Source organism: Moschus berezovskii, chromosome 7 (genome assembly GCF_049115385.1).
Source record: "Moschus berezovskii isolate FMDL1 chromosome 7, NW_MosBer_1.0, whole genome shotgun sequence".
Lineage (NCBI taxonomy): Eukaryota > Metazoa > Chordata > Mammalia > Artiodactyla > Moschidae > Moschus > Moschus berezovskii.
The window spans coordinates 110788454-110814679 of record NC_142466.1 but is presented as its reverse complement, the minus strand read 5'-3'; the positions used below and the strand labels follow the sequence as shown (position 1 = coordinate 110814679).

The window sequence follows — 26226 nt, the reverse complement described above, 5'->3', positions numbered from 1 at the left end:
GCACTACCCTAATTACAGGGCAGTACTGCAACATTTTATTGGAATTGCCAAAACCATACAAAAGGGACTAAAACTCCTAGAAGAAAATTTACGTTCTTTCTCTGTCCCTTGAAGATTAAATCTTTGAAATGGAAACACCCCAGGAGGTAACTAAAACTCTGTCTACAATTGCCTGAGGCTGATGAAAAAATAAAATAAAACAACAGAGCAGAGAAAGGGACCTTTCAAAATACAAACTGCTATTAAAGCTCTCTCACTCAAAATCTAGTCCACAGCCTCCTTAAGATTACTTGTTAGGAACAAATACAGATCTTAAGTCATTTCCACAAATATTGGTAGAAGGCATTAGCTGCTGAAGCAGGTAACTTTAACTTGTTCTGTCTGCCAGACACAATTTGGAGCCAAATGTTATTTATAAAAAGTGAGTTTTGTACGTGACTCATGGCTAAAATTTTGGAAAGGAAGCTATAGGGTCTCAGGGTCTGTGTGTTTTTGTAATCTCTGGATGAATATGTGATTTCTTTTTCTATCTCTGAATGGTACAGCCAAAGTTAATGTGTAAAAGAGCTCTGCTTAATTGGCTTAAAATAAGTACTTATGAATTAGTTACTCCTGTATGGATGTGAGAGTTGGACTGTGAAGAAAGCTGATCGCCGAAGAATTGATGGTTTTGATCTCTGGTGCTGGAGAAGACTCTTGAGAGTCCCTTGGACTGAAAGGAGATCCAACCAGTCCATTCTAAAGGAGATCAATCCTGGGTGTTCATTGGAAGGACTGATGCTATTGCTGAAACTCCAATAATTTGGCCACCTCATGTGACGAGTTGACTCACTAGAAAAGACTCTGATGCTGGGAGGGGTTGGGGGCAGGAGGAGAAGGGGACGACAGAGAATGAGATGGCTGGATGGCATCACCGACTCGATGGACATGAGTTTGAGTGAACTCCGGGAGTTGGTGATGGACAGGGAGGCCTGGCGTGCTGTGATTCATGGGGTCGCAGAGAGTCAGACACGACTGAGCGACTGAACTGAACTGAACATTCAGAAATACTGAAACTAATCCAAATGTTTTTCAAGTTCACGTGATCTGGGATAACCTTTGGTAAATAAAAGCTAGCCTAAATTTGTTTTAATTAAAATAGGTATGTCTTCAGAGTTAACAACATGAAATATACTGCAGATAGACCGCTTTTCCAGTGTTTGCTAGCCAAATAAATCCATGTTATTTTTATTACAAAAAAAATTAGCTTGGGATGATGGCTGACTTTGTCTACTATCTAATGAAGATTTTATAGATAGTTTAATCCTATTATCAGAAGAGAGAAAAAGAATTTTTTTGTGTGGTCAAGTTGGCTAAAATTGGATTGTTATTATAAGAGGCTTTTAGCATATTAAAAAGCAGAGACATTACTTTGCCAACCAAGGTTCGTCTAGTCAAGGCTATGGTTTTTCCCGTGGTCATGTATGGATGTGAGAGTTGGACTGTGAAGAAAGCTGATTGCCGAAGAATTGATGCTTTTGAACTGTGGTGCTGGAGAAGACTCTTGAGAGTCCCTTGGACTGGAAGGAGATCCAATCAGTCCATTCTAGAGGAGATCGGTCCTGGGTGTTCATTGGAAGGACTGATGCTAAAGCTGAAACTGCAATACTTTGGCCACCTCATGCGACGAGTTGACTCACTGGAAAAGACTCTGATGCTGGGAGGGATTGGGGGTAGGAGGAGACGGGGACGACAGAGAATGAGACGGCTGGATGGCATCACCGACTCGATGGACATGAGTTTGAGTGAACTCGGGAGTTGGTGATGGACAGGGAGGCCTGGCGTGCTATGATTCATGGGGTCGCAAAGAGTCGGACACGACTGAGCGACTGAACTGAACTGAACTGAATATCAATAATGTTCTTATGTAATTTTCTTTCATTTGCTAAAAGGATATATTTTCTTGGAGTATTGATCTGCTCCTGTTAAAAGTATGAAAGTTATTCTTTACTTTTTAAGTAATCTGGCTAGAAAGCAGATTTTGTGTTTTATCAGAATAATCTCCTGAGCTTCATGTTGTCTTAATTGGATCTTTAATTACCTAGAAAACAGTCTTCTCAATTCCAAAACAGCTAACTTTTGCTCATAACTATGGAACGTTCTGTATTTGCTTTTAAAATCCTTTGTCACCTCAGCTAAGTAGATAATTAAGCATTTTTTAAAATAATGATCTGTGGTTCTTTGTAATCAAGTGTTGAAAATCTTTGATATTTTTGACAAACTTCTGCAAGTCAAATTTTAAATGAAGTCTTTTTGATCTGAAAGTAACTTTGGGGTTTTCCAAAGGATCCTTGGAACATCTCAAAATATCCTTTTCTTTCCTAATAAAAAGAGAAACACTAAACTAATTAGGCTTATTTGATATGTGAAATCACATGGGAAATATTGTCAAGTAGGAAATAATGCTACGTCTTCTTTATGGATATCCTCAAATGGATATATTTTATTAATACAATATTCAAGAAATCATATGAAATTCCTGAAATTCTGATATGTAATGTTATTCATCATAACTCCAGTTATCTTAAAATGTTGTGTGTCACAGAAATAACAAAATTTTCCTTGTCAACTTCATCATAATGAACTCTCATCAGATCTTTAACCATGGGCATGAAAAATGTCATTTCTTTTTTTATTTATAATTATTGCTCTACTCTGATCCCTTTGCGAAAGTGCTCCATCTTCAGATTCATGGACAGGACTCTGACAAGTACAGATTTTTGATAACTTTTAAATCATACCACTAAATGGGCAAGAATTTACAGAACTCTAAGGAAAAACTGGATTTATGAAACTGCTACAAAAGATCACGATCGGTGATCAATTGCCTAGGACTGAATGAACTGATGAGGATGATTACACTTTTTTATAACTTTTGTTCGGCGGTTATTAATCTCTGTTTCCACGTTTAAGGAAAATTGTTCTCTAAAGCTAGCAAAGACTTACAGCAATTTGGGGAAGTACACCTTTGTGAACAAAGATGAAATAATTGCTGTTTCTCCCTACCTGATCCTTCTAGAATTTGCTCTGTGAGTATTCTTATTCTCATGGCAGTACAGTTATTTGCATAAGCTCAGTAAGACTCTGTTCTTGTAACAGGACATGATTGGAAATACTGGTTATCAGCAAGGCTTTGACTGGATTGTCATATTTGAGATATATATATATATATATATATATATATATAGACTCTGATGTGACCAGATCGCTTAAGGAACTAAGGTTGACTTCATGGAGCCAATAAAGACCCTTGGAAATACTGGAAAAATCTGTTACCTAGACTACAGTGTTCCCAGCAGTCTTATCAGGTGAGTAAGGAAGGCCACTTCTTGGCAGGTACAGGAATCAGAAGATATTTTGGGTACTTTGAGAAGAGAGGAATTTATCCAGATTTACAGGTATTCCAGGCAAAGTCTGATGGTAGTTCTTGGTTTCTTGCCCTGAAGAAGCTTCTAAAATTCAGTCTGAGACTCCTTATGAAAGGTTTCAGCAAAACAGCAAAGAGCTCATGTTGTCAATCACTTTTATAGCTGCACTTGTGTAAATAACCACATTTCTTGAAACCAGATTTAATTTGCAAACGAATTAGTCTTTCTATGGCTCTCTTTAATAGAAACAGGGATGACTGTACAGAGAAAAATTGTTTCAAAAGAAACTATGACACACGGCTGTGGACATTGGATTCTAGTTCTGTTAATCATCTGAGACTTTGTTTTCTACCTGTAAGTTGGACAGTATACTGAATTCTTCTTGGCTCCTCCAATATCTAGCTACAACTCTCCAAACTAATGTTTCCAGTTTTTCTCCCACCCTTCTGATTTCATTTTCTATTGAAAATGTAGATTGCACTTTTCCCAAAGCCATGCAAGCTACACTGGGCTAACATGATATAAACTGCAGAGAGATAATCACAACTGTTCATGTATGGACAATCTTCATGCCCGTTGCCATGAGGGCCACTCAGAAAGATCACCAGGCACATTCAAACTGCAACCCAAGGAAACCTATCAGACTGCCTCTGTCTGCCCTCACTCCATCTGAAGATGTTTGGAGCCCAACATCTAGAAATCTTCTTGACTAGCACCTTTAGAACTCAAAAACTGGGATTATAATCTTCTCCAATCATTGTCTCATCTTTTTTTTTTTTGTTTTGGCCACTTGTGGGATCTTATTTTCTCAACCAGGGATTGAACCCAGGACCATGGGAATGAAAACGCCAAGTCCTAACCACTGACTGCCAGGGAATTCTTGACTTTTTCTGTTTCCATACAGATGCCTTTTATTAAATACCCGATTACTTGTACTGTCCCTTATTTGGGTATCACTGCCTCCTGAAATAAGATACTCCTCTTTTACTGAATTGACCTATTCTCAGGACCAAGAATGGAGAAGGCAACGGCAACCCACTCCAGTACTCTTGCCTGGAAAATCCCGTGGACCGGGAAGCCTGGTAGGCTGCCGTCTATGGGGTCGCACAGAGTCGGACCCAACTGAAGCGACTTAGCAGCAGCAGCAGCAGGACCAAGAGACGGGTTAGATGAGATATGAAACAATCTACCTACTCAGGACAGATTCAGATTGACCTACTTACACACGATGCCCAAGATGTATAAATGCTTCACAGTATTACGCAAATCTTGGAACAGATTCTACGGCCCCTCAGATCGCTGACTTAGTTTCATTATGGGATCCTTCAAGTTTGGGCCAACAGCTCTTGACTGAATTTCAGACTACTGCTTCTATAATAATTATAGGGTTTTCTACTGTGATCCTGTTCAGACGTGTATTTTCTGGGTTTCAAGGTGCCTTACCCCTGACTTTTAACATATCAGCTACCTAGGAGGCGAATGTCCTCACCACTGACTCTGACGCCTCACATCACAGGGCATCACAGGGCAGATGGTAGTATAAGCCCTGACAGTTGGGTTTTCCCCTTTTTTGTGTGATGCAAGTGCTCGAGTTAAGGTTGCTGAGGCATACACTTCAAAGGTTATCTCCAATAAACACATTGCCAGCCCCACAGACTAACCCTGGAAGGGCTGGGCCACCTCCCAACGCTGCGGCTCCTTTGTGTTAGAGCTCTGGTTGATTTCCACAACTATTTGGACCACTTATTTTTTCTCTTCTCCTGCTTTAAACTCCCACCCTTAGGTTTTAAACTCACCAGCACAGAGTGAACCTATAAGGCCCTAGCCACCGCCTCCTCCAGTAGAAGGAGGCGCACCATCCCTTCCTCTCCCTGCCAGAGGCCTCACCGCGTGGTTCCAGGTATGCTGTAACTTCCAGGTCCTGTAAGTAAGAAACCTTTCTACATTTTTCCCCCACCGTTTCTGGGTGGTTATTGCTGGAGGGCAGTTTGCAACCTTAATAAAAATCAGAGAGGCTGGTCCAGCCACAACACTGGTTGTCGTTAGGCTGAGACTAGCCCAGGACAGTGGTTCATTGTTCCTGATGGGGATGGCGACTCAGATGGGCAGTCGCATTGCCAACCCAGGTGCCAGCCTCACCCGTCTGCCAGGTGGGTTTGCCACAAAGCCGCTGACCCTCCGTTGCCAGAAGGGAAAGGGCCTGTTGGACTGTGAGCTCTGCTTCTGGAGGCTGCCATGTTTCCTGTTGAACCCAGCACCTGGCTCAGTGCCTGGCCCATGGTGGGGACCCAGCCAAGATTTGTGACCCAGCTGGCTGGCCTACGGATGTTCAGACTGTGGGTCTGACATGGTCAGGACAAGGTACTTTACAGAGCTTCCCCTGGGGGGCTCTGGAGTCCCACCTATCCTGCAGCCAGAGAAACCCTTTTCTCTGCAGCATGAATTGTCTCATATGGAGGACTGGCTGCAACTACAGACCCACCATCCGGCGAGGGATTTCCTAGCCGGGGGCGTGGTTATGCTCCACCCGCGGCTGCACACTGTGGTTTGTTGGAGCTTCCCTGGGGCACCTAAAATTCTCAGCCCAGACACCATCGCATGGTAAGTGGGCACCCAACATGAACTACATATTTGCATACACAATCCCAGAACACGTGCCCCAGCTGACCATCACACTGACTTGTTTTGTGCTTATGGTCATAGATGTCCAAGCCAAGCCAGCTTGGCTAACTGCTGTTGTAGACATTAGGCAGAAAGTTCTATTTGAAGACAGAGCCATCAGCATCACCCAACACAAAAAGATTTGGAAACCAAATGCAGAGATGAGGAACTGGGGTTCAAAAAGAGGAGAAGACTTTCCCGAGGTCATGTAGCAAGACAGTTAAGGCTCAGTCACAAGCCTGGATGGACTGCTGTCCAGGGCAGGGACAAGGGGCGTAGAAAGGGCAAGCCAGTGAGCGCTGGGGAGCAGATGGGTACCTTGGAGGCCGTGATGGGCTTGAGACACGTCTGTCCACCATGTGTGAAGTTGCAGGAGACTTCGATGGTGTCGGATGAGCAGCCAAGGTTTGGATCCACCCAGTAGGTACCTATGGGCAACGTGGGATGGGGGTGGTGTATGTGTGTGGGGAGGAGCCCCAGGGTTGGTTCTACAGATGAATCTGACACCTGGTCACCTGCTGAGCCCCAGGTGGAGGCTGCGAGGTGGAGCAGAAAAGGGACTCTGTGAGCTGTAGTGATGAAGGAAAGCCTCTGGGCAGAGCTCAGAGCTGGCAGAGTCTCTAGAGGGGCCACATGGGACGTATCCCCCTGTCGTCACTGGGAAGTATCATTTTCCAGAAAGGACAGCTGAGGTTGAGAGAGGCTGAGCCACTTGCCCAAGGGGTTTAGGGATTGTTTAATTGAAAGGTTTTGCTACCAAGGCTCTGATCCTCCCAGAACTTGGTGGGAGTCAGGGCTTCTGTCCCATCAACCAAGCAGCTCTGCTGGTACCTGGTTTCCCCTTTTGGGTTTCCAAGGCACCAAAGGCCCCACAGGTGATAAGAGGAGGACAGCCTTCTCACGCAGCAGAGAGAAGGGTGGCTCACCCAGCTCACAGGGCAGGTCAGAGGCAGGACGGACATTTGAACCCAGGTCTCTCCACCTCTAAAACTGTGGTCCTTCCAAGGCACCACACAGCTCACAGAGAGAGAGGAGAGTCAGATGAGGTGCGCAGGACAGAAACTGGGACTCCTGGCTCTCCAGGGGAGCTATGATGGGGGCCCTCCTGGCCCTGGAGCCTTTTTCTGCCACTGCAGTGAAATGGTCATCCCCAGCTTGTGGATGTGTGGGTTCAACTCTGGAAGGGTGGACCCGTCCTGTGTTCCCCGCCATACCCCAAGCCCCAGGAGGCACAATGCCTGGCACACTGTGGGGCTCTGTGACTGTTTGTTGAGTGAATAAATGACCGCCTCCCCAAGGACAGACATTCGGCCCAGCTGAGCGGAGAATCTAATGGCTAACTGCTCCGTCTTAGAGCGGCTAACCATCTCTTGCAGCTCCTCCTGGAATCCCCTGCCATGCCCTGCCCCACCCCTGGGGCCGGGAAGCCCTTGCTTGAGACAGACCCCATCGGCCCTCGTACCATCCACCATCTTCTGCTCACAGTCCATGAGGTCCCGGCAGACCCGGGCGGGGTTCTCTTTGGTGCCCAGGGGCGTCTTAATGCTCTGGATGAGGTTGCTGAGGTAGTGTAAGGTTTTAAAGATCTCCCCTCCCTGGTCCAGCACCAGGCGGTCCGGATGGCTGTAACCCTGTTGTGAGAAAAAAGGGTGGCCATCGGGCCCTTGAGGTCCTTGTCCGGCCGGAGCTCTGAGCCTCCACTGCCCCAAGTTCTTGCCACTGAAGAGACATCTGAGCTCCCTGCAGGGGCTATGCTTGGGTCTCCCTCCACTTAACAAATAAAGAAACTGGGGACCAGTGGTGGCCAGGGGCAGATCTATCCAGAGGGCCTGGGGGCTTGAGAGATGTGGACAGTCAGCCTGGCTTCTGCTGCAGAACAGGAGGGTCCTGTGAGCAAGGAGTCAAGGGAGGGGTCCCAAATCCCTCAGGAAGGGGTTGGTGAAGGACTTACTTTCCACTGACTACCCCTTCCCCCACTCCCCAGAATGTAAGGAAGAAAACAAGCTTTTCCATCTGCCCTTCCCCTGGCTCGTGAGCCTGGAGAGAGCACTCAGGGCACAAATGGAAAAGTCTGGCGATCTGAGCTGGGAGGCAGTGAGTTCCCTATCGCGGCGGCGGGGAAGCAACACAGCAAAGGACACTCTTGACAAGGCTTGGCCAGAGGACACCCAGGGCCCTGTTCAGCCAGGTATCCTAGTGCTGAGGTGACCACTGTCCAGGGTCTTAGCAGAGCCTGTGGACAAGTTTCCTGCCTCTGGCGGATTCTGGGACTGAACCAAGCAGCTGCTTCTGACATCTCTACCCGACTCAGGAGGAGAGCAAAAGGGCTCAGCCCTGCTTCTGGGTCACTTGCTGGCTGTGAATTCCTCAGTGTGGGTCACGTGAAGGCCACTGACCACATGTGGGTCATCATTTCTGCACCGCTCCCCTCCAAGCAAGGGACCCCACATGGGCAGGGCCCCGGTGGTACCTCTGCTCTCAGTGCTCCACTTGTGTCCATCCACGTCTGGAAAGCTGCCCCAAGGTCATCTTGTTGCTGTGCAGAGAGAAGACAGGGTGTGCCTCCTGGCCCCCACCGAGCAGGAGCCCCAGGGTCTGAGCAAGGGCCTTCCCACCCCACCTTCCCCAGTGGGATCCTGGCCAATAGCAGGCCTTCTGGGGAACTCTGTTCTTCCTCCCCTTGCAAACAGATGCTTCTGCTAATTTCCTCCAGGCACTTCCCTAGCGCTGTCACCCCCAAGAACAAGTCCAACCTCCTCGAAGTGGCCTGTGTGCTGTGTTCTCCGGCCCTGCCTCTCTCCTGTCTCCCGTGGGTGCTCCGTGCCCACACTATTGCCCTTCTCAGTTCCCCAGTACCATGCTCTGCTTAGCGCCGGGCCTTTGCACGGGCTGCTCCCATTTGCCCGTTCCCTTCCTCCACCACTCCATCTGCTATTCCAGTGGTTCTCAGCCGGGGTGATGCTGCCCCCTAGAGGACTTCTGGCAACATCTCGAGACTTCAGGGGCTGTCACAACTGGAGGAGGCAGTGCTACTGGGATGCAGTGGGTGGAAGCCAGGCTGAGGCTAAATATCCTCGATGCCCAGGACAATCACTCACAGCAAAGAATCGTCTGGTTCCAAATGTGCACAGCGCTGTGGGTGAGAAACCCCGCCCTGCACGCCTCCTATAGATGCCACCCTGCGATGGGAACTCGCTCCTGAAGCCCCCAGGCTGGGTGTGGACCCCTCTTTCTACGTTCCCACAGCCCCAGGGTCTCCTGTTTGGTTTGCACTGTAAGCGTCTCACTTCCACTGGCACCTCCACTCCTGGCACTGGGCTTCCCAGAAGCATAGCTGCATGACCTCACTATGAACATAGAGAAGGGGAAGATCTGCCAGTGAGTAAAGCCCCAGGGTCGGGGTCTGGAGCTAGGACTCTGCAGTCCTTCTCAAGTTCAGATCCCAAGCCTTGCAACTTACTAACTGTACAATCTGGGCAAGTTGCTTAAACTCAGTTCTCTCATCCTGACAATAAAACTCAGAACTGTGGAGAGGAATAAATGATTTCAAGGTAAAGAATCTGCCTACAATGCAGGAAGACACAGGAGACTTGGGTTCGATCCCTGGATCAGGAAGATCCCCTGGAGAAGGAAATGGTGACCCACTCCAGTATTCTCACCTGGAAAGTCCCATGGACAGAGAAGCCTGGCAAGCTACGGGTCCACGGGGTTGCAAAGAGTCACACGACTTAGTGACTAAACAGCAAAATACATGAAAAGCACTTCTTTTTTTTGGCCTCCCCACACAGCCTGAGGGATCCTAATTCCCCGATTAGGGCTCAGGGACTGAGCCCAAGCCCTCAGCAGTGAAAGCGTGGGGTCCTAACCACCAGACCACAAGGGAACTCCAGAAAAGCGCTACAAATGTTATATTGCATACAACAAGCACTGGACCTATTAGTTATTACTCAAAAAATAAAAACCCTCTCGTTTCCTTTTTTTTTTTTTTTTAAGAGGGAAAAGTCTTTTCCTAGATCTCCTAATTTCCTCCTAGCTTGCTTCCTTATTGAAGAAGAAAGGATGTAGAGGAAGAACCAGGGCTGTCTTTCTAGTTTCTGGGTGAGACAGAGGGACAGGCAGTGAGGACAGAAGAGCAGGGATCCAAGCTGCTCGTGGCCAGGGGCTCCTTCTCCATGCAGTGCGTCCCCCTGGCCATTCCCTGGGACACAGTTGGGGCCTGTCAACCCGGACCACGGTCAAATGTGGACAGACTGCCAGAGGGCTTGTGAGAGGGGATGTGTTTTCATTCAAGCCAGGGAGGACCACCAGGGCCCAACCTGCAACCTTGCCTGACCCTCTTTGGACTCAGAATCTGAGCTGGACGGACTCCATCATGCGGTGATGCATAATAAGAAATCTATACTCGGTCTTCAATCCAGTTCCTGGCACAGAGCTCCAAAAACCCTTGGAATTTTCTGAAATAGGGTATCTTTTGCTGTATTCAAGAGATGACTTTTGGAAAGCTCCTAAGTAACCTAAGGATGGGGGCTGGTGGTCTCTGGAACCAACCACGTGATCAGAGGGTTGCAACTTTCAGTTACCAGTCCCACAGCCTCCAAGGAGGGGAGAGGGGCTGGAGGTTGAGTCAAATGCCCTTCGCCGATGACTTAATCAGTCGTGTCTGTGTAACGAAGCCTCCCTAAAATCCTACAAGACTGGGTTTGGAGGGCTCCCAGGTTGGTGAACAGGTGGAGATCGGGAGAGCACACGGAAGCTCATGCCCCGTTCCCGTGCCTTGCTTGATGATGCACAACCTCCATCCGGCTGCTCCTCTGTGCGTGCACTCAGTCGTATCCGACTCTCTGCAACTCTGTGGAAGGTAGCCCACCAGGCTCCTCTGTCCCTGGGATTCTCCAGGTGAAATACTGGGGTGGGCTGCCATTTCCTCCTCCGGGGGATCTTCCCAGCCCAGAGAACAAACCCGCATCTCCTGTGTCTCCTGCATTGCAGGTGGATTCTTAACCCGCTGAGCCACCAGGGAAGTCCAAAATGACACGTGTGAGTTACAGCCTTTTATAATAAGCCACTAATCTGGTACGTAGAATGTGTCTCTGAGTTCTGTGAGCTGCCCTAGCAAATTAACAGATGCCGAGGCGGGCCTGGTGGGAACTTTTGGTGTATAGCTAGTTGTTCAGAAGCACAAACAACACCTGGATTTGCCCCTGGCATCGGAAGTGAGGCAGGGAAGCGGGGTGAGGGATGGAGGTGTGGGGTCCTGGTGGGGAGCCAGCAGCGATCTTGTAGGAGCCCTCAACCTGTGGAATCTGATGCTGGCTCCAAGTAGTGTCAGGACTGAATTAAATTCTAGGACATCCAGCTAGTGTCCCCCAAATTGCTCACTGGTGTGGGGAAACTCCCTTCCCAACACACATGGGTTGGAATCGGTACCAGAAACTTAAAGATCTGTCAGTGGAATGGCACAGAGTGGTCCAACAGGACCCTAGAGCCAGCGGAGGGAGGTCTTCCTGGGTCCACTGTCCAGGATTCTGGCTAATACCTGGGTTTCCTCCCCCTTGGTGCAGGGTGCAGGGTTCAGTATGGAGTGACGTAGGATGGGATGTGGGCTGTTCTGGGCCAGGGAGGGGTCTGCTGTCATCCCTCCCCCCACACACCCCAGGCCTTACTCCAAGTAGACCAAAGAGAAAGTTCTCCAACTTACAAAGTGGATAGGGCTCCCCGGAGGACCCTGCAAAAGAAGAGGCAGCGTCTGTGTCTGATGGGGACTGCGTGCTGCAGTCCCGGGGGCTGTTGGGAGACGGGAGGGCCTCTCAGGGCATGAGAGAACCCACCACCCTGGTCTCTGCCTAGCACCACCCGGGCTGAGCTGTACTCTCCCGGAGGCCTGGCCTGTGAAGGCTGCCAACACAGCCTGGTGTCTCAATCAAAGGAACCCCACCAGCTGCCCTGCACTTCAAGGAAAGCACACACTACCTACCGGCGGGCCGGGCTGCCCTCGGGGACCGGGAGGACCCTGGAGGAAGAGGAGAACAGTGAGGCCCTCCCTGCTCAAAGGCCTCTCATCCCTCGACCCAGCCCAGGCCTCCTCCTGAGACCCAGGCGCCGTGGCCACCCGTACAGACTGAGGTCCCAGCACATGACTGGTCAAAGGCAGGAGAGCCCAGAGTGCCCACACCCGACTCCACCGCCCCAGGAGAGCCCAGAGTGCCCACACCCGACTCCACCGCCCCAGGAGAGCCCAGAGTGCCCACACCCCGACTCCACTGCCCCAGGAGAGCCCAGAGTGCCCACACCCTGACTCCACCGCCCCAGGAGAGCCCAGAGTGCCCACACCCGACTCCACCGCCCCAGGAGAGCCCAGAGTGCCCACACCCAACTCCACCGCCCCAGGAGAGCCCAGAGTGCCCACACCCGACTCCACCACCCCAGGAGAGCCCAGAGTGCCCACACCCGACTCCACCGCCCCAGGAGAGCCCAGAGTGCCCACACCCCGACTCCACCGCCCCAGGAGAGCCCAGAGTGCCCACACCCGACTCCACCGCCCCAGGAAAGCCCAGAGTGCCCACACCCGACTCCACCGCCCCAGGAGAGCCCAGAGTGCCCACACCCCGACTCCACCGCCCCCAGCCCTCACACCCCAACCCACTCACCCTCGGACCTTGCAATCCCTGGAGGGGGACAGAAGAGGGGAGAGAGAGTGAGAGGAGCAGGCTGAGCTGTGCCACCCCTGCTCCCCGCCCACCACACTGCCCACCAGCCCGTCCACTCACCAAGTCCCCGCGGCTGCCTTTGTCGCCCTTTGGACCCTGCAAGAAACCATGGCCCAGTGAGAGGGGGCTCAGAGGAGGAGCCCCATCGCCCAGATGGGGAAACTGAGGTTCAGACTGGCTCTAGGTCACACAGACAGTCTTGCCCCAGCAATCTTTCTGGCCAGTCCCCTGCACATACCTGGCGCCCCGAAGGTCCCAGGATTCCTAGGGGCCCGATGATACCTTCCTTTCCCTAAGGCAGAGGGAAAGGCTCGTGAGTCCTTGTCCCAGTGCCTGGGGAACAGAGTCACCAGGACAGGAGGGTAGGGGACAGCCTGAAGGCCCCCAGGAGATGGAAGGGAGACCTCCCCAGGCGGGCCAGGCCGCGTGTCTGCTGAGTCCAGGCGATGTGCGTTGGGGTGGGCCATTGGTGGGGGACAGGAGCAGGTGAAAGCGGGAAGGATGGCAGCCCAGCTAGCAGGAACATCACGAGCAAAGGTGTGGAAGCAGGGTAAGGGTGGGAGGGAGGTTTGAGAGGGAGGGGACATATGTACGCTTGTGGCCGAGTCACATCGTACACAGAAATGAACACATATTGTAAAGCAATTATCCTCCAATTAAAAAGTATTAAGAAAAGGTGTGGAAACAGGAGGGGAGACAGTGGGCAGACGGCTCAAGACTGAAGGAACAAGAAGGGTGATGTCACCCAGCTGATGGCTGGCCAGCCTCGGATGACTGACCGTGCTGGGACAGAGGGAGAGGACTCACCATCAAGCCAGGAGGCCCCCGAGGGCCCTGGATGCCTTTGAAACCGATGTCTCCTGGGGGGCCCTGCGGGAGGCGGAGAAGGGCTGCTGTGTCTGGGCGGCCGCTGGGCGAGGGCTCCAGCAGCTCCACTACCCCTGGGATCTGCCCAACCTTTGCCCTCCCAGTCAAGAGATGCCTTCCCTGAGAGGCTCCAGAAAGAGGAACAAATGTCCACAATTAGTAAGCAGCAGGCAGCGTGCTGGCTCAGCGCTAAATGGTGTAGGCCTAATCTTCATTGTAACAACCTGTTGCTGCTACTGTGCCCATTTTATAGATGAGAAAACTGAGGCTTGGAGAGACCAAGTAACTTGCTCAGGCACAGAGCAGATAAACTGCAGAGCTGGGCTTAGAACCCAGGTCTGCTGGAACATGAGGCTGGGAGACGAGGGTGTTCATGCTAGATTCTGGCTGTGTTCCAGCCCCAATTGCAAATGCCCAAGAAATATTTGTTGAATGAATAAGTGAACAAGCAGGTGGATGGACAGGACCCCAAGAGGAATAGAGAATCTGTACCTTGGGACCGAAGAGGCCAGCCACTCCTGGGAATCCCATCTCGCCAGAGTCACCCTATGGGGAGAACAGGATGGGACGGGGCAAGTGAGGCCAAGACAAGGTGCCTGGCCAGTCCGGCAGGACCCCCGGGCCTGCCTCCTTGAAGGGATATCAGCCACTCCAGCTTGAGGCGATCAACGAGTGTGCATGGCTCACAAACAGGATGCCCTACAGCAGTGACTAGAAATGCCAGTACAATGTTGAACAGAAGTGTTGTGAACAGGTATCTGACTTATTTCTGCTCTTTGGGAGAAATAATTTAATCATTCACTAGGAACTACGATATTAACTATAGATTTTTCATGACTGTCTTTTATCAAGTTGAGGAAGTTTTTTCTATACCAAGTTTGTTGAGAATTTTTATCAGAAATAGAGTTGGATTCTATCAATTGCTTTTCTTGCACCTACTGAAATGATTAATTGGATCTTCTATTTTAGTCTGGGGAAGATTGCGGGCAGGAGGAGAAGGGGACAACAGAGAATGAGATGGCTGGATGGCATCACTGACTCAATGGACATGACTTTGGGTAAACTCCGGGAGATGGTGATGGACAGGGAGGCCTGGTGTGCTGCAGTCCATGGGGTCGCAAAGAGTTAGACGCGACTGAACAACAAATTTTAGCTTGTTAATATGGTGAATTATATCGATTTATTTTCAAATGTTATACTATCATTGCATTCATGATCTTTTTTCCCTGATTCACTTGATCTTCTTTTTTTAAAAAATACAATTCTTTACGTGACTGTGTTGGTTCTTACCTGCAGCATGTGGGATTTTATTTTATTTTTACTTGCAGCATGCAGGATCTGTAGTTGTGGCACATGAACTCCTAGTGGTGCATGTGGGATCTAGTTCCCTGGCCAGGGATCGAACCCGGGCCCCCTGCATTGGGAGCGTGGTGTCTTAGCCACGACCACCAGGGAAGTTTCAAATCTCACTTGATCTTGACATGCTATTCTTTTAATGTATTCTTTGACTAGATTTTTCTAAAACAGTATTGAGAACTTTTCTATCTGTGCTTCTGAGGTATATTGGTCTGCAGCTTTTTTTTCTTGTATTCTTTGTCTAGCATAGACATCAGGGTAATGCTAACCTCATAGCATGTGTTTGGAAGTATCCCTCCCCTTCAATTTTCTGGAAGAGTATATGCAGAATTGGTATTTTTCTTCCATAAACAATGACTAGAATTTACCAGTGAAGTCATGTGAACCTTTGTGGGAAGTTTTTAAACTATGGATGTAATTTCTCCAATAGATACAAGGCTGTGTGTGTGCTAAGTCGCTTCAGTCGTGTCTGACTCTTTGTGACACTATGAACTGAAGCCCTCCAGGCTCCTCTGTCCACAGGATTTTCTAGGCAACAATACTGGAGTGGGTTGCCATGCCCTCCTCCAGGGGATCTTCCCGACGCAGGGATTAAACCCATGTTTCTTACAGTCTCTTGCATGGGCAGGTGGGTTCTTTACCACTAGCGCCACCTGGGAAACCCAGATTCAAGGTCACTTCAGGCTACTTAAAGTTCTGGTTGGGATGGCCTCTCCTCGTTCTTAAGGGACCACTCACATCTCATTTCTCAGCTCTCTTCCATCCCCTCATCCCTGACTCAGGGGAGGCAGAGCGGGGTCTTGTGCCCATGGAGAGCATTGCTCTGTGCTTTTGCAGTGCAGGAAAGTGGCTGGTGGGTCTGTGTGCGTGTGTGAACATGTGTGTCCCCCGGGGCTCACTCACCAGCTGGCCTTTGGATCCAGGCTCCCCCTGGTTCCCAGGAAGCCCCATTCCACCTTCTGTCCCTCGTTTGCCAGGGGGTCCCATCTGCCCAGGTAACCCACTTTCACCCTTAAAGAAATAAACCAAGATGACCAGTCAAAGGGAGAAAACGGCTCTAGGAGATGGGGAGGGCAGTTGGAGAGATAGAACAGTGCTGCCACCGGGTCAGTTAACATCTCTGGTTCCTGGGGCAGCAGGTGTAGGCCTGGGGACGGGGAGGGTGCTCACACTTCAGCCTCCTTAAGAGGAAGGTGTCTTTTCTTGTTCTGGCATCCAAGGCCCACTTCCCGACAGCTCTCTCACGCACCTCTCTTCACTGTGTCTTCCCAGCAGGCCGGCCGCGCCCTACCTCCACTCACGCTGCTCCTCTTCCCTAGAATGTCGCCTCCCATTCTTGCCTCATTTACATCTTCCACGGGCCAAGGCCACCTCTGCCCCCTGCCCTCTGTCTTTAAGAGGGTTGCAAGCTCTCTCCAGCTAAACTTCAAGCTCAGAGAGGGTGCGAGCCTTGCCTCATTCATTCAGCTCAATCTTCCCTTCAGTGTCTAAGCCTGGGCTCAGACAGCCTCATGACTGCCTCCCCCACCGACCAAGGAAACTTCCTAAAGAAATGTCTTAGAGGGTCCCAGCAGCTAGCAACAGCCATTGCTCCACAAAGGCCCACAAGAGGGCGCCCACGGACAACTCAACAAACAGCTGACAACCTCAAAGGCCTGGTAGTGGGCAGTATTACAGCTCCGGGGATTAACTATCCTTTAAGCCAGGTTCAAGTTTGAGGAGGGACCCCTGAGAAAGTAGACTCCATTTTTCACACGGGCCCTGGGACCTGGGTGCCCGTGTCAGCGCTGTAGTCAGGGTAACTGTAGTCAGTACCAAGGCAGAAAGGGTGCAGGGTGGATAAGAGGATTAACAAGTGTCTGACCTTGAATCCTGGGGGCCCCTGTGCTCCAGGCAAGCCAGCCACACCTGGATCTCCTCTCTTCCCAGCGGGGCCCATGGGCCCGGGGTCCCCGTCATCTCCTTGCTCCCCCTGTGAAGAAAGAGGGCAAAGGAGGATTTTTCATGTTTCAGGAAATAGGCAGCCTAGGAGGCAGGGTGACTTCAAACCCACCAGTGTGGGCGAACCCTGGTGGAGGTGGAGGCCAGACTTGGGGATGGAGGCCGTGTGTGAGAATGGCTGGACCAGCGGGACAAGAGGACGTGAGGATTTGTGGGTGGGGAGATGAAGGATCTTAAAAACCAGCTCTCTGCCCTGGACAGGGGTTGTCCCTCTGGGTGCTGGCATGGAGGAGAGACAGTGAGACAGGCCATCGTCCAGGCACCACGGGATGAAGCCACTGGCCATGCAGGAAACTTCTAGATACACTGGTTCTGCCCATCCAAGTTCCCAAACCTGCTCCTCCTGGCCTACGGCCTGTGGCACCTCACATCCCCCCACAAGCACCTCATCTCGAATGGAGACACCCTCTGTTAACCCCCAGTCTGGCTCACCTGCTGTCCTGCTTGACCATCGCGGCCAGGAAGCCCATCTGGTCCAGAAACACCCTCGAGGCCCTGTCTCCCCACCACGCCCCGAGGCCCCGGGAGCCCCTGCAGGCCCTGGGGGTAAACGAGAAGCTGGTGAGGGCTTCTGGGGAGGGCAGGAGGTAGGGTGGGTAAGCGAAAAGCTGCAAGCCACTCACCTGGATCCCCCTCCGTCCTGGTGCCCCAGGCTTGCCTTGCTTTCCCTTTGGTCCCTGAAAAATCATGGGGTACACGATGGAGGCTTCCTGGAGGAGGCGCAGAACCCGAGGGGCTCCGGAAGGGAGAGCCCTCTGTGGCTCAGCCCTGCCCCTTTACCTCAGCATCTGAATCTGCAAATGGGCCCAAGCACTCCCAGCCAGAAGCCCAGGGTCAAGGCTGACCGTGGGACCTGCCAGGTGTGGTCCCTGACCCTGCTCTGGGCCCTGGGCCCTCACTGGGAACCTTGTGGCAGAGGCTCCAGGCATTGGCAACTTCCTGGTGGGAGCTGAGCCCCATGACTGGCAGGCCCATTTGATCCTCAGGGGTGTGTGCGAGCAGAAGGAAGGAGTGTGTGTACACTCCGGGAGGAAGTTGAGGGCACTGACAGTCCGAGCCCAGCCTCAGTGGAGGCCGATACAGGAGGCCTGGGTGAAGACAGGAAATGTCCTCTCCACCACCTCCGAATTCCTCCATGAGTGTCACCCTCCCAGTCTTCCCCCACATGCTCTCACTGCACTTCTCCCAGTTTTCTTTCTGCAGTGCATTGTGGTGGAAAGGGAGGCCAGCTTTGGATCTTGACTGCCCGGGGTTCAAATCCCGCTGGTTGACCGAACACGTGGTCCCCCTCCCGGAGGCTCTACGATTGGGACAGGTCATCTCCCGTCCCTCGGGCCGGCTGAAGGAATCTTGGCCGGACCACAGCCTGCAGTGCCCCGTGGTCCCCTCTCCTTCTCGTCACACCCCAGTGCTGCCTCCCGTGTGCTCTGTGCTTAGGCCGGTCTTTCCCTTCCCAGGGTCTACCTTCCCTGTGGGCTTCTGGGCCTCTTACCTCTTCCCCTTTCGATCCTTTGGGGCCCGGCCGCCCCCGGGGTCCCGGATGCCCCTGCAAACCAAGGTGAGATGATGCAAGGCAGCCCCAGGATTCTCTCCCGGGGAGGGTGGCCAGTCTCCGCCTGGAGGGGGAGGCGTGGGGAGGGGTTTGGGGGTGCAGGCTCTGGGGGTGCCCCCAGGGTCAGGGCAGGAGAAACCAGAATGGGCTGTCCCAGGCCCTCCCGCAGGGCGGGTCTCTTTAAGCTTTAAAGAGACCAGATCTTTAATTCCCCCACTGCTTCTCCACCAGCCCCCGCTCAGGGCAGGAGGGGAATGGGACAGGAAGCACCACTCACGGGTTGGCCCTGCTGGCCTGGATTTCCACGGAGGCCTTGTACACCCTCCTGTCCCTGCAAGTCAAGCAGAGACAGGTGAAGGGGCTCATCTTGGAGGGAGTGGGGGCCAGGGCAACTTCTAGCCTGGAGGACCCCAAGGAAGCCCTTGTTCTTCCTAGCCATGGGTCACTGTCCCCCTAAGTCTCAGCTTCTTCATCTGCAAAATGGGTGGTGACGCAGTTGGGAAAGAATCCACCTGCCAGTGTAGGAGACAGAAGAGACTCGGGTTCGATCCCTGGGTTGGGAAGATCCCCTGGAGAAGGAAATGGCAACCCACTCCAGTATTCTCGTCTGGAGAATTCCATGGACAGAAGAGCCTGGAGGGCTACAGCCCATGGGGATTACAAAGAGTAGGACACAACTGAGCGTGAATAAAGGAAAGGACTCCTGCCATCAAAGGATGAAGGATGAAGAGCCTGGACTGGGAGCTGGGGCGGGGCTGGGGGCGGGGCTGGGGGCGGGGCTGGGGCGGGGCTCGGCGCCCATTCAGGGGCTGTCCTCACTGCTTCTGCTGGGAGAGCTGTTCTCAGTCACAGATGGGTGGGGATACGGAGGGTCCTGAAGGGGAAGGGGCTCCCTCCCCCGCCCATCCTCTCCCTCCCTCAGGAAAGATCTAGACCCTTTCCCTTTCAGTATGAATTGAGCCCTAAGCCCTTGGGGATGGTGGATGAGCCCTTCAGTTCAGTTCAGTTCAGTTCAGTCGCTCAGTCGTGTCCGACTCTCCGCGACCCCATGAATTACAGCACGCCAGGCCTCCCTGTCCATCACCAACTCCCGGAGTTCACTCAAACTCATGTCCACAGAGTCGGTGATGCCATCCAGCCATCTCATTCTCCGTCGTCCCCTTCTCCTCCCGCCCCCAACCTTTCCCAGCATCAGAGTCTTTTCCAGTGAGTCAACTCGTCGCATGAGGTGGCCAAAGTATTGCAGTTTCAGCTTTAGCATCAGTCCTTCCAATGAACCCCCAGGATTGAGCTCCTTTAAGAATGGACTGGTTGGATCTCCTTGCAGTATAAGGGACTCTCAATCCTTGGGGATGCTTAAAACCTGGGCACTAGTGGTGGAAGGACGGCCCATTTCCTGGCAAAGGCTGTTCTAATTCCAGGTTGCATGAAACAGAGGCCAAGGAATGGCCTCTTACAACGTTTGCGATGCTGCCAGCAAGTAGGTGCTCTGAATACTTACAGGGTATCCAGGGTCCCCTGGTTCGCCACGGTCTCCTCGATCACCCACGGGGCCCTAAATGAAAAGGACAACAATAGATTGCAGGGGGTGCCAGACCTGGGCCTCCCGGGCCATGCCCTCTGCGGAGCTCGCAGGAGCTTCCCCCCTGCTCCCCACACAGCTGGGGCTTGGGGCTCCATCCTGGCAGTGGTCCAGAGGATGGATGGTGGGGGCCCTTACCCGATCTCCAGGTGGTCCGGGGGGCCCCTCAGCCTTGCCGTCCTCGCCCTGCTCCCCCTGTGGACGCGAAACCAGCATTAAGACGAACTTCCTGCTCCTGGTGAATTTTGGGAATTCCAGACACTCCACGTTGAGGCCAAAAGGGCCTTCATCAGAGATGAAGAACCCAGTCTACTTAGGGTTACAGACAGAAAGATTGAGGCCAAGAGGGAAGGGAAGACGTGGGATCCAAGGCAGACCCGGGCATGGAAGCAGGAATTCGGAACACAGGACACCGCTCTTTGCCCTCCCCTAGGCTGGACTTCCCTGGGGGCTTCCCTGGTGGTTCAGACAGTGAAGAATCCGCCTGCAGTGCAGGAGACCCGGGTTCAATCCCTGGCTCGAGAAGATCCCCTGGAGAAGGGAATGGCTACCCACTCCAGTATTCTTGCCTGGAGAATTCCATGGAGCCTGGCGGGCTACGGTCCATGCAGTCGAAAAGAGTCAGGCACAACTAAGTAGCTATCACTTTCATTTTCATGCTGGATACCCCAAGGCTGACACTCTCAGGCTGTCAGCCAGGGTAGCTGAACAGAGAGTTGGTCACACCCAGCTTTGTAGGCTGCCCAGGCCTTCAACAGGGCCCTTCTGGTCTCAGAGCTTCTTCTCAGCTGCGAAATGGGGGGTAGTAGGGCAGTGAAGGGGACAATGTTGACACCCATGGAAGGTGGTGGGGCTTCCATAAGTGATGCAGAAGTCCCTGCACGGTGCTCAGCAGGCAGTGACAATAATTCCAACAGCTGGCAAGCGCGAGCACCGACCGCCACAGCAGCACTCAGACTCGATGAATCCTCCCAGCGTCATGCGTGTTCTGAGTCCCTTCAATTGTGTAGAACACTTTGAACACTATGAGCTGCAGCCCACCGGCCTCCTCTGTCCGTGGGATTCTCCAGGTAAGAATACTGGAGTGGGTTGCCATGCCTTCCTCCAGGGGATCTTCCCAACTCAGGGATCAAATCCATGTTTCTTATGTCTCCTGTATTTGCAGGTGGGTGCTTACCACTGGCTGGAGAAGGCAATGACAAGCCACTCCAGTACTCTTGCCTAGAAAATCCCATGGACGGAGGAGCCTGGTAGGCTGCAGTCCATGTGGTCACTAAGAGTCAGGCACGACTGAGTGACTTCACTTTTCACTTTCACACATTGGAGAAGGAAATGGCAACCCACTCCAGTGTTCTTGCCTGGAGAATCCCATGGATGGGTGAGCCTAGTGGGCTGCCATCTATGGGGTCGCACAGAGTCAGACATGACTGAAGCGACTTAGCAGCAGCAGCAGCAGCAGCAGCTTACCACTGGCACCACCTGGGAAGGCTGAATTCTGCCAACAGCCTCACAAAATAGGTGATATTATTCTCCCAGTTTACAGATGAGGACACTAAGGCACAAAGAGGTGGTGTGAGCTGCTTAGCCATTCAACCCTCAACGAAAGAGCCCCTTTCTCCGACCCTTGCTGGGAGAAGGTGGGCCGAGAACCTGCTTTAGGATGAACCTCCAGCTCTTGATGGGAGCCCCAGGGAAGGCCTGAGCCTCCCTAGGAGGCACTCAGCAGTCACCCACTTGCGGGTCTTGCCCATAAGACAGCTTCCCGTCTACAAAATGAGATTGTCATGTCTCATATCGCTGCTCTGATGACCCAGGAAGCACACAGAGAACAGGCTCTGTAGAAATTGCTATTGTTGATAATGATAACAACTGGGAGGATGGGTGGCACGGAGGTGGTCAGAGAGACTGGGGGAGGAGCAGAGTTTAGAGCCGAGGTCCTTGGGCCATGGCAGGTCACCCCTGGTCTACCCGTAGGACAGGTGGCTGGAAGCCATGTGCCAGCTACAAGGAAGGTGAAAGCAGAGCCTAAGGGCTAAGCATGATGTAACCCCAGACAGCTAGTGTCACCTCCCATTGGGGGACATGCTGAGCAGGCGGCTCATGCCAGGGTACCTCCAAGCCCCCAGCTGCTCCCAGGGCCTGAAGGGGAGGTCTGAGAGGCAAGAGAGAGGGGACAGTCCCGGGAGCTGTCCCAGGGCTGAATCAGTCCTGAGGGCTGGTGGCCGTACTCCTTGGCCTGGGGCCCCTGTGGCTCCTGTGGGCAGAGACCGAAGGCAGGAGAGTAGGCCTGAGGCCTAGACCAGATGTAGCCAGGAAGAGGGGGTGGTTGCTGGCCCAAGAAGCAGGGATTCCCTCTCCTCCCTGACCACTCTCTATGGCTCCTTGTCCCAAGGCTCCGTCTTCCTGTGAAGGGAGAGAGCTGGACTGGGGGGCTTTACCTTGTGTTTACCTAATGGGTTCTGTGTGCCAGGCACTTTGTGAGGCATGTTTCATAGAATCCACATAACACACCTCTGCTGCTGTGACCACTGGTCCCATTTTACAGATGAGGAAACTGAGACCCAGGGAAGGAAGGGTCTTAGCCAAGGTCACACAAGAATCAAAGCAACGATTGGGCCCAAAGCCAGCTACACAGATATCCCCCTCTCCTACCCGCCACGTGTCAAAGCTGAAGTTTGGGGACGCATTTTTTAGCACCCCAAGATGAAGCTTCCCATTCCTCCTTTCTCCTTGCTCCCAGGGTCTTATCCCATCTCCCAGTCCCTCGGGCCACAGCCTTTGAAGACAGACACACACCCCAGAGGGAAGCCCCAAGCTGAACAACATATTGGTACATATTGGTTCATCTAAGTGTCTTGTTCCTGGCTGGAAAAGCAAGGCCTGGCATCAGACAGTCTGAATCCTGGTCCCATACCCCACACTGATCCTGAGCTAGTCCTGGAGTGTCACGGAGACCCTGTCTCTCCACCTGTCGAGTGGGACCCGGACACCTCCGTGCCAGCGTCGTGGTGATGAGTGTGAAGAGATCCTGGGCGGAGGTCTGCTCTGGGGGTCTCCCCCGGAATCTGCCCTTCCTCCCTCCCTAGTGCCGTCCCACTGTGACTGGTCAGCTACTCATTCACGTGGTGCTGCTGTCAGTCACTCAGCTGAGTCCAACCCTTTGTGACCCATGGACTGCAGCACGCCAGGCTTCCCTGTCCTTCACCATCTCCTGGAGTTTGCTCAAACTCATGTCCATTGAGTCAGCGACGCCATCCAGCCATCTCATCCTCTGTTGCCCCCTTCTCCTCCTGCCTTCAATCTTTCCCAGCATCAGGGTTTGTTTTTTCCAATGAGTTGGCTAGTTCTTTAGGGCATCATTCCACAGCCCCTAGCTCAGAGATGAGAACATATTAAATATTAAATCATTATAATAACCATTATAAATCCATAAACACCTGTTGGTTAGCAGATGAATGACTGAACTCAAAATAATACCATAGAAGTCAGAAAGTGCATCTGGCTGACGTATACGTGATGTCCTGCTTAGCTTCACATGCCCAAAGTACCCACCCACTTCACAGAAGAGGCAATCAAGGCTTGGGGAATCCTGGGGCCCCTCCCAAGGCCCCGGCAGACTCAGGGCAGATTTGGGGTTAGGATCTAGTTCTCGGCAGGCACAGGGACTGCTTTTGGGGCTGTGGATGGCCCAAAGTGAAGGCATCCTCTTGTTTCAGAGTTCGTGTTAACCCTTCCTGCACCAGCTCTGGCAGACCGTGAGGGCCAAGGAGGGACTAGGGATCCTGTGTGAGGCTTGCGCGGCTTCCTGTGGGATGTGTCAGAGCCTGCGGCCTGCTGCAGAGCTGTTCTTCTCCAAGCAGAAGGAAGGGGCCAGCTGGATGGCAAGCTAGGCCACGGTGATTCACTAAACAGCGGGATGTAGTTAGTGGGGCGCTGACTCGGCAAAAGAAAGGAAGCTTTGGGAACCGGGAACAAGGAGACTGCAGTGGGCGGTGGGGTGGGGTGGGGGGACGCCTCATAGGAGCTTGTTCCCGCTGAGCCATCAGGGGAAGAGGGAAGAAAGGAAGGAAGGGACTCCGCTAATGTAGGACTCAGAGACTTGGGTCCTGGGCCAGCTCGGTGCTGCCTCGGAATGTGACCCTCAGACCTGCGGGAGCCACATCCCCACCTACACAGTGGGGAGGGGTGCGGCCATCAGCGAGGTTCCTTCTACCACTTCCTGTCTTCTGTTGAATCTGGAACCAAGGGGTGGGGCCTGGACACACCTTCCCTCTGCCTGGGCAGTTCCTGGCCTTGAAATGCCCGTGCTTCTCACTCTCCATCCTGAGCCCTCCCCCGGCTCTCGCCGGGTGATCTCATTCACTAGTGAGGCTTTGCTCCCCCATCTTCACATGGATGACAGACGGCATCCTTACATCCGTTCCGTTCCGTTCGGTAGCTCAGTCGTGTCCGACTCTTTGCGACCCCATGGACTGTAGCCTACCAGGCTTCTCCGTCCATGGGATTCTCCAGGCAAGAATACTGGAGTGGGTTACCGTTTCCTTCTCCAGGGGATCTTCCCGACCCAGGGATCGAACCCGGGTCTCCCGCATTGGAGGCAGATGCTTTAACCTCTGAGCCATCCTTACATCACTGATGTCCATTTCCCCTGTTCAACCGGAGCCCCAGGAAAGCAGCAGCCGCGTCCATTTTTGTTCCGGTGCCAGGCACAGAGATGACACCCAAGATACCTGTGCTCAGTGCAGGTCTAATGACTACTGCCTGAAGGCCACAGCCAGGGTGACACTGGCCTCTGGGTTGACCAGGGTGTGAACAGGGGTGAGCCTGCCACGAACCCATGCTAGCCCAGCCTCAGGGGCCCCAGGACTTGCTCCCAGTGGCCCTGGATATGAGAAAGCAGTTGCCACCCAGAACCAGACACCCACCTTTTCACCCTTTGGTCCAGGAGGTCCAAGGGGTCCCATGATGCCTTTGTGTCCCTGCAAGAAATAAGACGGCAGGAGGTGAGAGCACGGGGGAGGGAGGAGTCGGGAGGAGCCGAGGATGGACAAGAACTCAAAGATGGAGACGCTCTGGGCTGTGCGATCCTACTCTGTCCCAACTCGCCGTGTGACTTTGAGCAGGCTCAGTGCCTCTCTGAGTGCTGGCCGCCTGGACATGCCCTGTTGGTCCCAGACACTCCTCTAACGGGTGTTTGCTTGAGTGGCTGAAGCCTCTGCTCACGCATCTTGGAGCAGACCTGGCTGCAGATCTCAGCAGAGCCCCGAGGTGTGTCCTCCTGGGCAGAGGCAGGGGGCAAATGCTTGCTTCAGCAGGCTTTCCCAGGCCGGGGTGAGGCCTGAAGGTGCAGACCCCCACCTTGGGCTCCCAGCACCCACTCTCCAGTTTCCCTCTCCTTCCCTCTGCCTCTCCTCCTCTCCCTGCTGCTTCTGTTTCAGACACTGGACCCCACCGTCAAGCTTCAGAAGCTGTCGGGCCTTGCGCACACATTCTTATGGCTCCCCGAGCCTCAGATTCCCTCTCTGAGCAAGCTGCACGCCTCTCCGAGGCCTCACCTCCCAGATGTCTAACATGGATTTGGCTCGGCCACCTCTAAGGGGTGGGTGGGGGGTTGCCAAATCGGATGCAAAAACGGGCTCCGACCCACCACTTCCACAGAGAGCAGCTGCAAAGTTCAGAAACGAGGTGTGTGCAGCACCCACCACGGGAAAGAAAGGCTGAGCGAGGCCAGGGACTCAGGGGGTCTGTCTGTTCACCCCAGCCCTGTCTGGCCCACTGGTGGCCTGTGGACCGAGGTCTTCCTGGGGGCGAGGGAGACCATGGATCTGTGTGGCCCTCGGCTGGGAGGCAGTGGGGGCAGCGGCCGAGGCGGCCAGAGTCCAGGCCTGCCGGGCAGAGTTCCAGAAAGTGGGAAGGTGAGCGCTCCTTACGTCGTAACCAGCCAGTCCCGGCTCTCCTTGGGCCCCCATCCGTCCTGGAGCACCCTGTGAGGGGAGGAGACCCCCGTTGGTACCCAGTGTGACCCTCACAGAAGGAAGGCGGTCACTGTCTCCCACAGGCTCCCGCCCAGTTCAGTCCAGCAGCCTGGCACGT

The 26226-nt window shown here is 53.0% G+C and overlaps 1 protein-coding gene across 1 annotated transcript in view; it reads right to left on the bottom strand.

The window, feature by feature from the left end:
- COL27A1 (collagen type XXVII alpha 1 chain) overlaps positions 1-26226 on the bottom strand; it is a 154515-nt gene that overhangs the window by 7219 nt on the left and 121070 nt on the right. The window contains exons 40-59 of the mRNA XM_055427661.2: positions 26064-26117; positions 25059-25112; positions 20272-20328; positions 20053-20106; positions 18829-18882; positions 18492-18545; positions 17623-17676; positions 17432-17539; positions 16863-16970; positions 15902-16009; positions 14135-14188; positions 13583-13645; positions 13014-13067; positions 12836-12871; positions 12716-12733; positions 12043-12078; positions 11767-11793; positions 8539-8604; positions 7531-7699; positions 6387-6496 (exon numbers count right to left, since the gene is read on the bottom strand). Of these exons, the coding sequence (XP_055283636.2) occupies positions 6387-6496; positions 7531-7699; positions 8539-8604; positions 11767-11793; positions 12043-12078; positions 12716-12733; positions 12836-12871; positions 13014-13067; positions 13583-13645; positions 14135-14188; positions 15902-16009; positions 16863-16970; positions 17432-17539; positions 17623-17676; positions 18492-18545; positions 18829-18882; positions 20053-20106; positions 20272-20328; positions 25059-25112; positions 26064-26117 (1338 nt within the window). The remainder of the gene's footprint in view (positions 1-6386; positions 6497-7530; positions 7700-8538; positions 8605-11766; positions 11794-12042; positions 12079-12715; positions 12734-12835; positions 12872-13013; positions 13068-13582; positions 13646-14134; positions 14189-15901; positions 16010-16862; positions 16971-17431; positions 17540-17622; positions 17677-18491; positions 18546-18828; positions 18883-20052; positions 20107-20271; positions 20329-25058; positions 25113-26063; positions 26118-26226) is intronic.